The following is a 15609-nucleotide window of genomic DNA, read 5'->3' as shown; positions in this document are numbered from 1 at the left end:
ATGGAAACTAGAAACATGTGCTACATTCAATTTTAAGCTTATATTGATCGACTTCAAGCTGCGACATAATATTACGTCCGTGTATATCCAGTAACGCCGGAATGTGAAAATAACGCACGATTCGTGCAATAAGTAACTCATAATTGTGCAATAAATGGTGAATACCTGACAGGATTTCCAACGCGGTAAGTTAACTGGCCAATTTATATTTCATTTAACCGAACTGAAAAAAGGGAATAGCCGCATACGGCTGCGAAGACATTACTCTTTATCCTATTACTTCCATGAAATTGTTTGCTTTTCAAGATCATTCGTGAAAATGGTGACTTGACCACCGCTTTGAGCGAGATTTTGGCTTTTGTCGGCTCTTATAAGTACAACAATGCATATTTTACCGTATAATTTTGATTTTCGGTAGGCAAGTGACATTTACTAAACATTTACTGAACCTTTGGTATGAACAAGTAAAACTTTATATTATGTACGTGTAGATCTATATAAATACAATAAAGCATTATCGTTATAATTCACTTCTCCAAATCCCTCCAGAGGCGTGCACGTCGCGGAGAAGGCACACGGCAGGTCAAGGTCAAGTCATCTTAAGTACCAGAGGTGATTGGTTGACCTGTCGTGACTAACTCTTGAGGGTTGGCGCTAATGAGAGCCGTTTTTGTTATCGTCAGTATGGAACATGATGCCTGGCCAGTATTGTCGTCTCCTCTACCACGATCGAACGAAGAATGGGAATATCAGGAAGACTCAGCTTGACAAAGACGTCCCCGATGAGACTACCTTAGTGGACCGGCACGGATGCTGAATTCTCGGACATATGGTTATTCCGGCGCCGAGTATAAATAAACTTATAACTGACTGTTATAATTCATTTAACTATTTCTAAAAGGTTTTGACTTCAAGTGCAAAAAATCAATGTATCAATCAATCGAAATATACCAGCTGACAAAAGATTTCGCATAAGCTGTTTCTTACATAATATTGAAACTAATGAGTACTTTATGTTAAGATGTCAGATCTTCACATCTGAAAGATCTTTGTTAATTTCAAGTATATCTGTTGAACAGTTCTGTTCTATTTACTTTTCCCTTCCCTTCCCTTCATGCCCTCTCTTTCCTCACCCCCCTGTCCTGCCATTCCACGATCCTTTCCGTTCTATTCTATTCACTATTATATTCTATTCCATATTCTATTCTATTCACTATTTTTTTTCCTTTATTCCCTACTCTATTCTATTCCCTATTCTATTCTATAATATTCTTTTCACTATTCTGTTCACTATTCTATCCTATTCTATTTCAAATATTAAGTAGCCCATATGTTTAGACAATGTCCCAACATGTAAACCGTACTTTTCTCTGCAAGAACGACAACTGCGTTTAAGTTATGTCCCGTTGTTAGCGCACCTGTCTATATTTAATCGGATTTAATCGGATTTCTCCCTTACGAGCATCTGCTCAGACATGTGCGCAGTGACCAAATTCCTGAACCACGCGCATCGTGTAACCAAAACAATATGGCGTCTGGCAGTTGTCAAAAAATCTAAATTTCTCAAATGACCGGAATATTTACTTAAGTTGATGCTTAAAAATGAACAGAGACATTGAATAGAATCGATCATCAAGTAGCGTTGTTTTATCCGTAGAAAAATGCTTGGAGGGGCTTATTCGTATCCTTAGATAAGCGAAAACTTGGAAAAATATTGATTGTTTTCATTTGACAGAAAGTAAAATGGTTAAAATATTTAGATATGTTTGAATATTTTTGTGTATCTGTCCATTGTATTGTTTCAGTTAATTAGGAAAGGCCTACTTAAGTCACTGATAAGTTTTCCCAGGTGGAATATTGTTATTTTCTGAAGTTTTCTTTGATATTATTCTAACCGCTATTAGCAATAAGCTATAAATAATTAATTTGTAACACCTTGAAAAAAAACAACATATATGTAAATTTAAAATAAATATTGTTTGTGTATCATCAATCAATCAATAAACTTCAATTTTTTAAAAATTTAAAGTATAAAAATTCCTTTTTAAATGTAATAAAAAAGGGCCGAAACGTCTCGCGGAAAGGGCCGAAACATCTAAGGGCCGATTTTTGCACAGGGCCGATTTGGTTTGGGGCAGAATTTTCCTGTTTTTATAGATAACATTTGATTTAGAGGTAGAATAAATAAAATATGAGTTTAGCAGAACTAACAATTTCTAATATGTGTTTTTATTTATTTTTATTTGTTATACTTTTATGACAACTGTATATTCTAGTTCTATGTATGTTAACATATATATTTTGTTGTTTTCTTAAACTAGAAATTTATAGTTATAAAGTAACTAATTGTTACTGAAGGCCTAAAACTAAAAAAAGATACAGTATTTAAATGCGCACCACCAACTTGAAGAACCTATATTTTTCAGCAAATGCAAATAACATTTATTATTGTATAACTTAAACTTTTTTGAAGGACAATGATTAAGAACATGATGCCATGACAGGGCCTTTTTACCCTTCTGTACTGTAGCCGGTATTCGGCTACTTCCCCAAGCCTACTTACTACCTTTTTTCCCCAAAAAACAGTCTAAAATTCCCCTTCTTGCAAAGATTTTCCCTTTCAGAGAAATGTTACATCGAAGAAAAAAACTTGTTAACAAACTTTCTTGTTTAAAAATAGATCATTGTTTTTGTCCAATGAAAGCTAATTATTCAATTACCCACTAGAGGGATACCTCAAATCAAGAACCCTCACATGTCATACGTAAATTTTCTATAATTAGGAAATATGAGTTAATGTATTCTTAGGCAAATAAAAAGTGGCAATAAATTGATCTGTAAAAAAATCCCTGTAACTTATGTTGGACAGAAAGCTCCTAAAATAAGTGTGTTTGGGGGAAAATATGCAAATATATTATGATATTTCCCCCAAATGTATGATTTAAATAAGTCTTTATTTATAGTAATAACGGTTAAACTGCAAGTGGAAAATGCGATTGTTTTCCCCAAAAGTATTAAAACCGCACATTTTTTCCCCACAAAAAGGGCTTGGGCGCCTTCCCCAAAACTAGTGAAAAGGCCCTGCATGATGATAAATGAATTGGGGCGAATTGTCACAGAACTAGGGCGAATCGTTATAAGTATTAATATTGATAACTTAACAGTTAAAATGACAAATTTCTGTTAAAGTTAGAAACAGAGAACATTTTATTTCACAAATCTATATACTAAAACAAACATTTAATATTAATATTTCTTCATTTAGATAACATAAAGAAACTTTTAAATGATTGTTTTAAAGTGAGACAAATCATCATTAATCTGGGACGAATCATCACTAAAGTGTGGTGAATAGTCAGTAGGGCAAATCGTTATCAATTCCTCAGGGTACATGTAGGATGGAGGATAGCAGGGAAGCTGAACAAACTTCCTACCATTTTGCCTTTCACAGTCTGCACTGATAAATACCATCAAACTGAGTTCTCAGGACAGGGCCTTAAGCTGGGCTTTATAAAACCAATAGTCAAATACCTCACTCTTTCCTTGGGGTTCTTGGGCTGTGGTTACAATAATTGATAAGTGCAAAATAGTGAACTGTATTGAGTTTGAGATAAGTAAATAATTTTTTTAAATTGCCAAAAGTACAAATGTTACTTTTGTCTGTCTTACCTTTTAATACAGTTTTCAAAAATTTTAGTATCTCATTCTTTGTTTATCATTGTTATACATTTGTAAATAGAATTTGTAAATTCCTTAACAAAGGTGTAGGTCTCAGTTCAAGAATATTGAACGACAGCATGTAGACACAATTAAAACGCTGGCAGTCAATGAGAAGTCAGATGCCATTGCAAGAGCAAAGAAACTTTCTGTAGAAACCAATAGACGTCGAAGGTATTTAGTTTTACTGGTTCATTTATTTCAATTTGAATTAATATGTTCTAATGTTTAAAAATATCTCTAATAGTTCATCATATGTTTTTGTTGAACACTTATAAAATAGGTTTTTCAATAGACTTACTCTGAAATTAAGAATATTTTGGGTTTTCCCAGCTAATCCGGGGGTACAAACAAACTTTTACAGTTACAGCTTCAAAAATAAGTGCAACAGGAACTCATCTATTGTGACCTGTAGTGCACCGTGAAGCTATAACGGTTAAAAGTTTGTTTGTACCGGGGAATCGGCCTAGGAAAACCCACGTTTGTTGAGTTTTGGATAGTTTTATAGGATTAGCTTCATAATGAGGAGTTCTGAAAAAATAATTAACACTTGTATGTCAAGTATGATTGATTTAGCTTCCTAGTGAGATAACAATAATTTATCTCCAATTTCCAGTAAAAAATATATGCATACAATGTATAGTAGAACAAAAAACTTGTTGTTACACTGTTCAAATTTTGCAAAGCTGTAGTGAAAACAATGAGTTAACCCTTTACCTAATATAGACATGTTTTGACGGCTTTTCAATCCCCCCCCCCTTTTTTTTTGAGGCCTCAAACAGTGAAAAAATGTCCTATTTAGGCCCTAGTTTTGCTTCTATTTAGGGGCTTTGAAGGGGGAGGCCGCCCTCCTTATCGCCAAGAAAATTTTGGACACCTGACATGCTATAAATGGCCTCAGGTTGATCTTAAGGTAACATGTAACCAACGCTGAAAAGCCTTTTACTCTACATTTGTGTATCTCAATCCATTGAGAATTTGCAGCACTTTCAAATCAGTTTTGATGGGGGAAAAAAGCAAAATAGTGATTTTTGGCAATTTTGAGACATGGGTCCCTCTGTTACCAATGTTACTTGAAATTTAAGATTGAGCATGCTTTTACAGAGGCTATGGTCCAGTCAACATTTGTGCCAAGTTTCATCAGTATTGAAGCATTTTCACAGTTTCATAGCAGTTTGAACTTTTAACAGGAGGCTTTCCAATGAAAACGGCCATTTTTCACAATATGGCTTAAAGTTATGCTCATGAAGGAAAGGGTTAAGTCAAGATAATTTACCAGTCTAATATACCCAGAGATGTGTGTCTTCAGGACACATTATGGTATGGCATAACCCCTTTGACTGTCCATCCAAGTGTTGCAAAAGTAGTACTTAGAAGGTCAGAAAACTGTAAACAGAACAAAAGAACATTCATTCTTTAACAATAATATAAGAAACTTTGGCCCTTTCTATAACAAAACAGCTACGAAAAGATTGCTCCTTGTTTCCATTTCTTGGCATTTCAGTCAAACAAAATATTCTGTGTTAACTTAAGTATCAACAGTGTTGTTTTGACATGTTCTTATGACAGTTATCTTATGATAGTTGTTGCCCTTAAATGAGCTCAACTGCGGTCAAAAAGCCTAAAAACATAAGATTTGAAATTCATGTATGGGTCATGTAAAGCACCTAAAATAAAAAAAATCTGCAAATGAAAGTAAAAACATATAATCAGAATTAAATTCAAATTTTTTGTGTGTGTGGTTCTTAACCTTATTTGAATGAAAAGCATTGCATTGCTTTACAGTTTTGGGTCATTTTGCACAATAAAATTCTAAATTTAGGAAAAACTGGGAGAGGGAATGATCTGACAAACTGCTCTTATTGTCCTACATTAACTGGTACAAAAATCCCAGAAAGATATTTCCAGTTCTTTCATGTCAAAAAACCTCAGTGGAGTCCCTTAAACAGATGAGCATTAGCTGTTGTTTTAGGCCATCCTTAAAAAAATGTTTGTTTGCAGTAACGCGACCTACTCACAAAATTTGCCCCTACTCTAAAGTTTTTTTCATGGTCTGGATAAAAAATTAATTTTTTTTAACTAGAAAATTATGCCTTGTGCTTTGTTTTTGTTCTTTTAAAGGTTAATAGAAGAAATAAAATGTATGTATTATTTAATTAGAATTCTTTTATCAATTTATTAATTGTTACCAGATTATCAAAGCATAAATTGTCCAGCATTTTAAAATTCCATGTTTATTTGGGAGTACAGTTCAATAATAATAATAAAAAAAAATCGACCTACTTACCCACCTTGAAAATTCTGGGTCGGGTTACTGCAAACAAACATTTTTTTAAGGATGGCCTTATGTATGGATCAATTATCTTCTATATCATATACATGTACATTATTTTGTTAACTTCAAAATTTCACATTAACAGAAATGTTATCATCTGTGTCTGATAATTTACAACGAGAAATTTGCTACTGATCTTTAAAATATATTTTAGTCTATGATATCATCACATATATTTTCCATTTGACATAATTATATTATGCCCCATCTCAGCTGAGCTATGATGGTCATTTTGACAAATTATAAATGCATCATGTTTATTCTGCATGGAGCTGCATAAAAAAAAAATACTCAAAATTTTGTGGAGTTTAGTCACAATCTATTTTATAACATATCTTATAAATAAATTATACTACTACTACTTTACTAATTATATACATATAAATTATATTCCCAAGAAATACAAACAGGAATGCTCATATAGATAAAGGAACACTTGTAATATCTTGGGCTAGTTTAAATGTAGACTTATCCTGTATTCATCCCAGGTGCTAATCGTACATATTTCAATAGTGGGTAGGTAAATTATTTAATCTGTACCGGTATTTGGCACTGATATTTATTTTAAAATGATTTAAATCTGATATAGATAAGCTGTGAAGGTTTATTATCTAACCAACATTCTCTATAAATGGGAGGGTTAAATCAGGGTTATCGTGATGTCATAAATATCTGAAGTGTCTTACATGACAGTTGACTCATTTAAGTTTTATATAATACAAATAATTATACCCCCAAAAACGAAGTTTGGGGGGGTATATAGGAGTCACCCGGTGGTCGGTCGGTTGGTCGGTCGGTCGGTCGGTCGGTCCAGACGTCCGTTGCATTTTCCTTGTCCGGAGCATAACTTGAAAACTAATGGTTGGAATTCAATGTAACTACATACAATGGTCAAGCACATTGAGGGGAAGTGCAGTGCACAAGAACCATAACTCTATCTTGACTAATTACAGAGTTATTGCCCTTTGTTACTTTTCCTTGTCCGGGGCATAAGTTGAAAACTACTGGTTTGAATTCAAAACAACTTCATACAATTGTCAAACACAATAAGGGGAAGTGCAGTGCACAAGAACCATAACTCTATCTAAAGTAATTACAGAGTTATTGCCCTTTGTTGCTTTTCCAATGCATTTTTTTTGTCCGTTGCATTTTCCTTGTCCGGAGCATAACTTGAAGACTAATGGTTGGAATTCAATATAACTACATACAATGGTCAAGCACATTGAGAGGAAGTGCAGTGCGTAAGAAACATAACTCTATCTTGACTAATTACAGAGTTATTGCCCTTTGTTACTTTTCCTTGTCAGTGGCATAACTTGAAAACTACTGGTTTGAATTCAAAACAACTTCATACAATTGTCAAACACACTAAGGGGAAGTGCAGTGCACAAGAACCATAACTCTATCTAAAGTAATTACAGAGTTATTGCCCTTTATTACTTTTTCATTGCTTTCTTTTGTCCGGACCATAACTTGAAGACTAATTGTTGGAATTCATTATAACTTCATACAATGATCCAGCACATTGAGAGGAAGTGCAGTGCACAAGAACCATAACTCCATTTTGACTTATTACAGAGTTACTGCCCTTTGTTTCTTTTCCTTGTCCAGAGCATGACTTTAAAACGACTGGTTGGAATTCAAAACAACTTCATATAATGGTCAAGCACAATAAGGGGAAGTGCAGTGCACAAGAACCATAACTCCATCTTGACTAATTACAGAGTTATTGTCCTTTGTTACTTTTCCATTGCTTTCTTTTGTCCGGACCATAACTTGAAGACTTATTGTTGGAATTCATTATAACTTCATACAATGGTCAAGCACATTGAGAGAAAGTGCAGTGCATAAGAACCATAACTCCATCTTGACTAATTACAGAGTTACTGCCCTTTGTTACTTTTCCTTGTCCAGAGCATGACTTGAAAACTACTGGTTGGAATTCAAAACAACTTCATACAATGGTCAAGCACAATAAGGGGAAGTGCAGTGCACAAGAACCATAACTCCATCTTGACTAATTACAGAGTTATTGCCCTTTGTTACTTTTCCTTGTCCAGAGCATAACTTGAAAACTACTGTTTGGAATTCAGTACAACTTCATACAGTTGTCAAGGACATTCAAAGGAAGTGCATTCCACAATAGCCATAACTCCAATTTGACAAAATACAGAGTTACTGCCCTTTGATACTTTTCCTTGTCCGGAGCATAACTTAAAACATACTGGTTGGAATTCAAAACAACTTTATACAATGGTCAAGCACAATAAGAGGAAGTGCAAAGCACAAGAACTATAACTCTATCTTCAGTATTTATAGAGTGTTTGCCCTTTGTTCTTTTTCTTTGTCTGTCTGGACTTATTACAGAGTAATTCAATTAAACTTCATCAATGGCCAACCACATTGAAAGGAAATGCAACATACATGAACCACAATTATCTTTAATTTCCAACAACCATAACTCTATGTTTCAATTCTTTTACAAGGTATTCTGTTACTTAAAGTAACATCCTCATTTCCGAAGCAGACTTGTGGGGGTATTAATCACATTTAGTGATAGTTCTAGTTTAAATTGTTGTATATTTATTTTTCTACAGTTAATTGTAATGCCTCTGATGAATATTTACTTTATTACTGTTATAGTACAATAAACTATCATTGTTAAATTACCCACTTTTTAACATCAGATAATGTTTATTAATACATGTACTACAGTACGCTCAGCGCGACTTTTTCAAAACCCGCCTGACCCCGCGGATGAGGTTTACCGCGGACGAAAATTTGCTCAGATATTGTCCGTGTGACCCCGCGGACAGAAAATTTTCACCACCGCGGACATAAATCGGCGGCTGAAATCGTTTCCCCCGCGGAACGCAGTGGTAAATTGCGGAGGAACGCGGCGGTCAAACACCGGTCAACGCTGTGGAAACCTTAAATTTTAAAAACTAATTACTGTATTTAAACATCAGTATACGTACGTACATGTACTGTGACATGTACTGTACATATACATGTAACTATATGTAAAATTTGTTTGTTTTCTTTCTTTTTTGTTGTAATAAAAGTACATGTACAAATGCAGTGTTTTTCTTGTTCTTCTTCTTGTTATTGTGTTGGGTAATGTATAATATGTATTCGACATCAAGATAAATCATTGTCGTCGCAACTTCATGGTAGTGAGAAACTTGAAGTCAAATAATGAAAAAATCGGCATATGACATTTATGAAAAAGGTACTACAACAATTTATATGCCAGCTTTTGTTTCTTATTTAAAAGCTTTGAACACGTAACCCTCAACAATTTTATTCAGGCAATATTCCAGGACGTCTCTTTCAATTGTCAGATGCGTTTGCATGTTGATCATAAAGTCTTATATTTTATTTGGAACATTAAAAGAAAGCGTTTATTTCACCAAAATATACATTAAATGATATTTTGATTTATCTAATTACAGGTGTGAGCGTAATGTATATGTTTTGAAGTTTGTATCAACTGTTGAAGTTTATTTTCATTTTTTTTAGTAGTTTGTTTGCTTGTTCTTTTTTATTTTTTTATAGATTTTTTTTTGCAGAATTTTGTTTAACTTGACGTTATACTTTTGTTATTTTATTATGAACAGTATACATGTACATACATGTATATAAGGCAAACGGGCACATGGCAGTTATTTTCTAAGAACTTCCATCGACCGATTTTCAAGTTAAAAATATTTCATTTTAATTTCATCTTAAGATATTATTGTTCATAGGAATAATAGTATTTGTAGAATGTATTATATGTATTGTTTGTTACTATAAATTGAAAATGCTTTGAAGTTCCGAGTTGTTCTCAAAATTACCTAATGGAGCAAATGTTTTTCATTGGCTAGTTAATCTAAATTAAAGATTTATATAAACATATTCGACAGTTATCTCATTATCAGAAAAAATCTAGCAATAGCTGAAGTCATAAATTGGCTAAATCATAACTTTTTACACTGTAAAATGTCTTCCTTAAGACAGTCAACGCGACAAGAGTCGCATTTAATGAAAAAAAGATGACGTTAAAAAATAATAAAACGTCTATTATTTTGGAGGTAAATTTATACTGACCAACTGACCATGGCGATCCTGCGCGGGAAACGGGTGACTGATTTTATCGATAAATGAAGAACGGTCGTCAGAATTTTGTCCGCGGTGGAAACAACTGAACACCGGGGATCGCGGGGAAATTAGGCTTCTCATCGCGGACGAACCCCCGCGTTTGTCCGTGATAAAAAAAAATCGTCCGCGGTGGTATCGCGGAAAAAGCAAAACCCGCGGTGAGCGTACTGTATAATAATGAAAAAAGTGTTGTTGATTTTGCTGATGATCAGAAACTAGCTACAGCCCTGAAAGCAGGACAAGAGTGGCTTTGTACTTAAAAACATAACAGTTCTCAGGGCAAGAAAAATAGTATTATTAAGATTCTTGTACAGATTATCAAATTGATAGCAATTACTGTTGTTGAAATTCTTAGAAGTTTAGATTGAAATTATAGATACGGTTATACATGTATTATTAAAACAGTTGAGTAATGTTTTTATTTGTCATAGAAATAGTCAAATTATCAAAAATTCTTGACAGAGAAAAGTAAACATGTATCTTATTCATGCTAACTGGCCATTATAAAAACATTGAATTCAATGTTTACAACAATAAATGATATATTGATTATTTCTGTCAACTTAATTATAGATTCATTGTCATATAGAATATTTCAATACTGATCAACAAAGCTTTAGAAATACTTCATTTACTTTTATAATGTTAACAGTATATCCTGCATGTTTTATTTATCATTCTTATTAGATTCAGACCTTTCATAATTTGTTATCAATCAATAATTTCCTTTATGTCAAGTCCTTTTCATTTCTAAATAGGCATGCTATATCTTTATAAGTGAAATTTTCTATCCCCATAATCTATTGATATAGCTTCCAATACACTTGATAATATAAATAGATTTTCAAAAGAAATTCAGTTTAATGTTTTCAACAGTTTAAAAGCATGAATTTACCCATCTATTTAAAATATCAAAGGTATATGATTAATTTATATGCTCTTACATTAAGATTTGGATTTTTATATTTTGCATGGAGATATGCATTGCTGTGTTTTGTGTCACGTTTTTCATATAAAATATTTGCAATGATAAGTGGTCATGAAGCTTTAAGGCTGCAGTTGAGACTAAGGTATGGATTTGTAACATTACTGAGTTATATAGTAATATAAAATTTATCCACCAACAGACACAAATCTTTGATTAACCTAACACAAAATGGAAGGTAAATGAACTATGACTTATAACGATCAAATCATTATAAAAAAGTGATTTGATTTCTTTTACAAAAAAAGAATGTTTAAGTTAAGAGATGATAGCATAAGTTGGATTTTAATACTATATATTGGTGTAACCAAGTCATTCTATATGGGAATTGTTTGATCTTTAGATTTGATATACAAGTAATGGATGTGGCACATGTGTAAAGAATTAATTTTATGTGACCAATATGGTGAAATTCATCTTAAAAAGTTTTGAAAATTAGATATTAGTTATAATATGGGTTTTATAAAAACCTTGAAATATGAAGTCAATATAATGTATAAAAACTGAATAATATTGAAAGATGTATCAGGCCCATCTAGTTGACAGGAAATCTTTCTTGTGTGGTCTTTACACTACAAGCTGGTCAATCTGTTTTAGAGAATATTTCTTTATACTGACCCACTAAACTTACAGGATATTGTTAACAATAGCAGTATTATTTTGTCTGGTCGAGAACAAATCTATACATGTACTATATCCACTGTACTAATATAGGTTAATTATCCACAGGTATATGTCTGACAATTGACAAGAAATGAATACTCAATTACTAAAACATGGACCTTGTGCTTACCTAATACTATATATATTTATTTCAGAGCTCTTGCTATAAAGAGAAAGTCGGAGGCTGAACGCGAGGAGAAAAGACGTCAACAAATTCTTGCCAAACGACGAGAGAAACAACAAGAAGCTACAGAAAAATTTCAGAGAGGTCACATACAAAGTAGACCAGGCAGTGGAACAAGTAGTACAAGTATGTATTGTTATACTGGATGTTTTTATACTATTATCTTAGTAGTAATATCTAGTTAATCTCCTGATGAGTTTTCCTTCTTCCTTGTATTGTTTGACAGTTTTACTTATATGATTTCTCATATATTAATAAGCTTAAGTTGAAAAGCTTGAGATACATGATCTTTGACAATTACTTGTTAAAGATAGTTGCAGAATTCAATGATAGCATAATGAAAGATAACTGTGATTGTTCAAGGTTTCAAATTAAAATGTACACTGTTTAAAATTCAATTCATATCAATGAATATGTTACACACAAAGTTAATCATTATGCAAATTAACACAAACAACAGTTAAAAACTCAAATAACATCAGTAAAATAACATTTTCAGATATCTTAATTACTTAATTAATTGACTTAATTCTTAATTATGTGACATTTTTGAGTTGTTAAATATTCAGTAAATATCTTGTTTTGTCAGTGATGTGTTATATATATGCAGGTGGAAGATGGTCACCTAGACGAACCAATATACACACACAACTTGACGATGCTCTCAGAATTGTGCGAGGTAGCCCGGCCAGTTCAAGGTCAGGCTCGGCTCGAACTCGCAACCAGTCTAGCCCTACTTCCTCCTTCTACAGACAGAACTCAGACCCACTGAGTAAACCATACTTCAACAAATATGCCCATCCAAGTATCAATAATGGAAATGGTACCAACAAACAAGAAGAACTGCATAATAAAAGTTTACGTAACTTAAACAACAGTCGTAACTTATTCGAGCAACAGTTAGAATCGTACCAACAGTCATTGCTTGAACAACAACAAAAAACATTACGAGAATTCAATAAACAGATAATGAAAGAAATAGAAGTGGATAAAAATGTAATAAATTACGAACAAAATGAAGGTAATGGATTAGATAGGAGTGAAAGTCTTTCAACAGTTGACAGCCTAGAGGACGGAGACACAAGTGACACTCTTCGTCAAAGTTGTGATCTTAATGCATTTATGACGCAAAAAAATGAAAGTAGTAATGTTGTAAATGGTGCCAAAAATGTGACGTTTGCTGATAAAAGTAAAGATGAGATAAAAATATATGGAAACAACTCACATATTGTTAATGGTGCAGTAGATTTGGAGCCACAAAACATTGACTCTTATCATGCTCAAATGCAAGCTTCACAAACAACCAATCCAAGATCAGAAGATCAGAAACAACAGTTTTATATCCAGAGGCAGAAAGAAATACAATTACAGCTTCAAGAACAACAACATAAACAAATGTTGCAGCAGCAACAAAAACAACAGCAGGAACAAGATCAGAGAGCATTAGAACAGCAACAAAGGCAACAACAACTGTTACAGCAACAATATGAACGCCAGAAAAAGGACGAATTAGAGAGACAACAACAAGAGGAACGATACAGGCAGCAACAAGCTGCTGTTACTATGGCAACAACAACAGTTGGCTCCGGGTATATAGATAGTGAAGAAGGAAAAGAGAACCTGAGACCAAAAGCTCAGTTGAAAGCCTGGGGAACACCTTCACCCCACCCACCTACTCCTGCTAGCACTGTAACCACTACAACATCAACCTTTGTTACACATACAAGTCCATATACTGGTAAAAATACACACACAAACACAACTGTTCCCATGATGAACTCTAATGTTCAAAGTTCAAAAGTCAACTACATGCAGTAAGTGATAAATCGCAATCTAGTGTACCTCAGACAAACATTGTTTAGTGAAACACAATTAATTGACACAAATTCTACAATAAACAGAAAGAAATAACAAAATCCACCTAGAAATATGCAAGAGAAAAAGTCTGTCTTTCTTAGAAACAGTAACATTCAGGATTATCTGTAACACCACAATCCAACAGTAAAACTTCCTCGCCAGTTTCCAGGAACCGACTGATACCAGTGTGTCAGATGTTTAAATCCACACAAGTTTTCGAAAACAAATTCTGCTGGTTCAAAAGGCCATCTTCAACATCAGTTACCATTCTAAACCTCCAATACATGCTGGTTATTATAATTCATACGGTGCAGCATATAGTGCCAGACAAAAAGCTGACCAACAACGGCGCAAATACCAAACAAGATACACCTAGTACTGTAACAACTAATGGTGATACTGGTAAAACAAATGGAAATGTAACGTGGGGTTTACCGGAGGAGCTAGCGACTCATTTAAAGATGGCGACAACAGAATCGATGGTGAATGGAGACGATCCGGGAGATACAGATTCTGTCAGTACGATCTGCGAGGAACGGGAACCAGAACCTAAAGGTACCGGTAACTACTTTAATATTACATAAAGACTGAATAATCAATAGTTTCATGCAGTGTATATTGAAAAAATGGTAAAAGAAATTGAGAAAGTATGGTTGTTTGAATTTAGTCATTATATTTGTTGAATATCTCCAGTATGGTCAATTAAAAAAAAGCATTTTTGTTTCAGATAAATGCCAATCATAAATAAAAGATAGCAACACTATTTGCAGGCTTTGAATATTGACTTTCAAAGAATGTTTTATACTCTTATATATTTTATACTCTAATATATACTTTATATTTTTGAACATTGATACAATTTCTCATGCCCTTGCATTAAATGTTTTTCTTTCATGTAATAAATGTTTAATATAATATTTTCCGCATATCAAAAAAAAAAAAAAAAAGTTATTGAGATTTTATTGATAATTTAACTATGCCAATGTTTGTTTTATGATATTATAGAAGTAAGGAGTATATTAAAGCGTACAGGAAGTGGCAAGAAGACTAGTGGTATATTAAAGAAGTCTTGTTCTGCGGGCAATATGAAGGAAATACGTGACAGCTTGGAGATTACTCGTGTTCATCTGCAGACCAGTGCTGAAGAGAAGGAACAAAGGGTAGGTTGTCCACGTCATTGTTGTATAATACATTTGATTTTATCAGTCAGCACTATGTAGAGTGAGATATGGAAATATTTGAGCATAGATTACTGTAAATACATGTTTACAGATTTTGCACTGTTGTCTTGATTTAAAGGAAAGGTTTGGCACTATGACTTTATTGTCACATAGATGTGAAGGATGAGTCACTTTTTTTTAGCTCACCAGAGCCGAAGGCTCAGGGTGAGCTATTGGTATCAAAGGGGGATGATCCGGCGTCCGTCGTCTGTCGTCATGCGTCAACAATCGTCTTCTTCTCTTGAAACTACTAAGCAGATTTACTTCAAAAATTTGTTCTGTAGCATCCTTGTGACAGCCACACTTGAATTTGCTCGATGAATGTCATTCCCCCCAATTGGCCCCTTTTAGGGGTCAGCAGAGCTTAAAAAATAGGAAAAAACCTTTTAAACATCTTCTTCTACAGAACAATGGATGGATGATCAAACCAAATTTTTGTCTGTAGCATTCTTGGGTAGTCTTTTTATTAAAGTTTGCTCATATTAATTTTGATTGGCCCATTTTA

The 15609-nt window shown here is 33.5% G+C and overlaps 1 protein-coding gene across 1 annotated transcript in view; it reads left to right on the top strand.

The window, feature by feature from the left end:
* Positions 1 to 1479: 1479 nt before the first annotated feature.
* LOC132754973 (uncharacterized) overlaps positions 1480 to 15609 on the top strand; it is a 35044-nt gene continuing 20914 nt past the window's right edge. Inside the window, exons 1-6 of the mRNA XM_060745737.1 lie at positions 1480 to 1681; positions 3769 to 3891; positions 11999 to 12153; positions 12638 to 13841; positions 14030 to 14439; positions 14890 to 15044. Of these exons, the coding sequence (XP_060601720.1) occupies positions 1662 to 1681; positions 3769 to 3891; positions 11999 to 12153; positions 12638 to 13841; positions 14030 to 14439; positions 14890 to 15044 (2067 nt within the window). The 5' untranslated portion in view covers positions 1480 to 1661. The remainder of the gene's footprint in view (positions 1682 to 3768; positions 3892 to 11998; positions 12154 to 12637; positions 13842 to 14029; positions 14440 to 14889; positions 15045 to 15609) is intronic.

This window comes from Ruditapes philippinarum, unplaced genomic scaffold (genome assembly GCF_026571515.1).
Source record: "Ruditapes philippinarum isolate M1 unplaced genomic scaffold, ASM2657151v2 ctg495_1_1_1_1, whole genome shotgun sequence".
Classification (NCBI taxonomy): Eukaryota; Metazoa; Mollusca; class Bivalvia; order Venerida; family Veneridae; genus Ruditapes; species Ruditapes philippinarum.
This window is presented reverse-complemented; position numbering and strand designations above follow the sequence as displayed.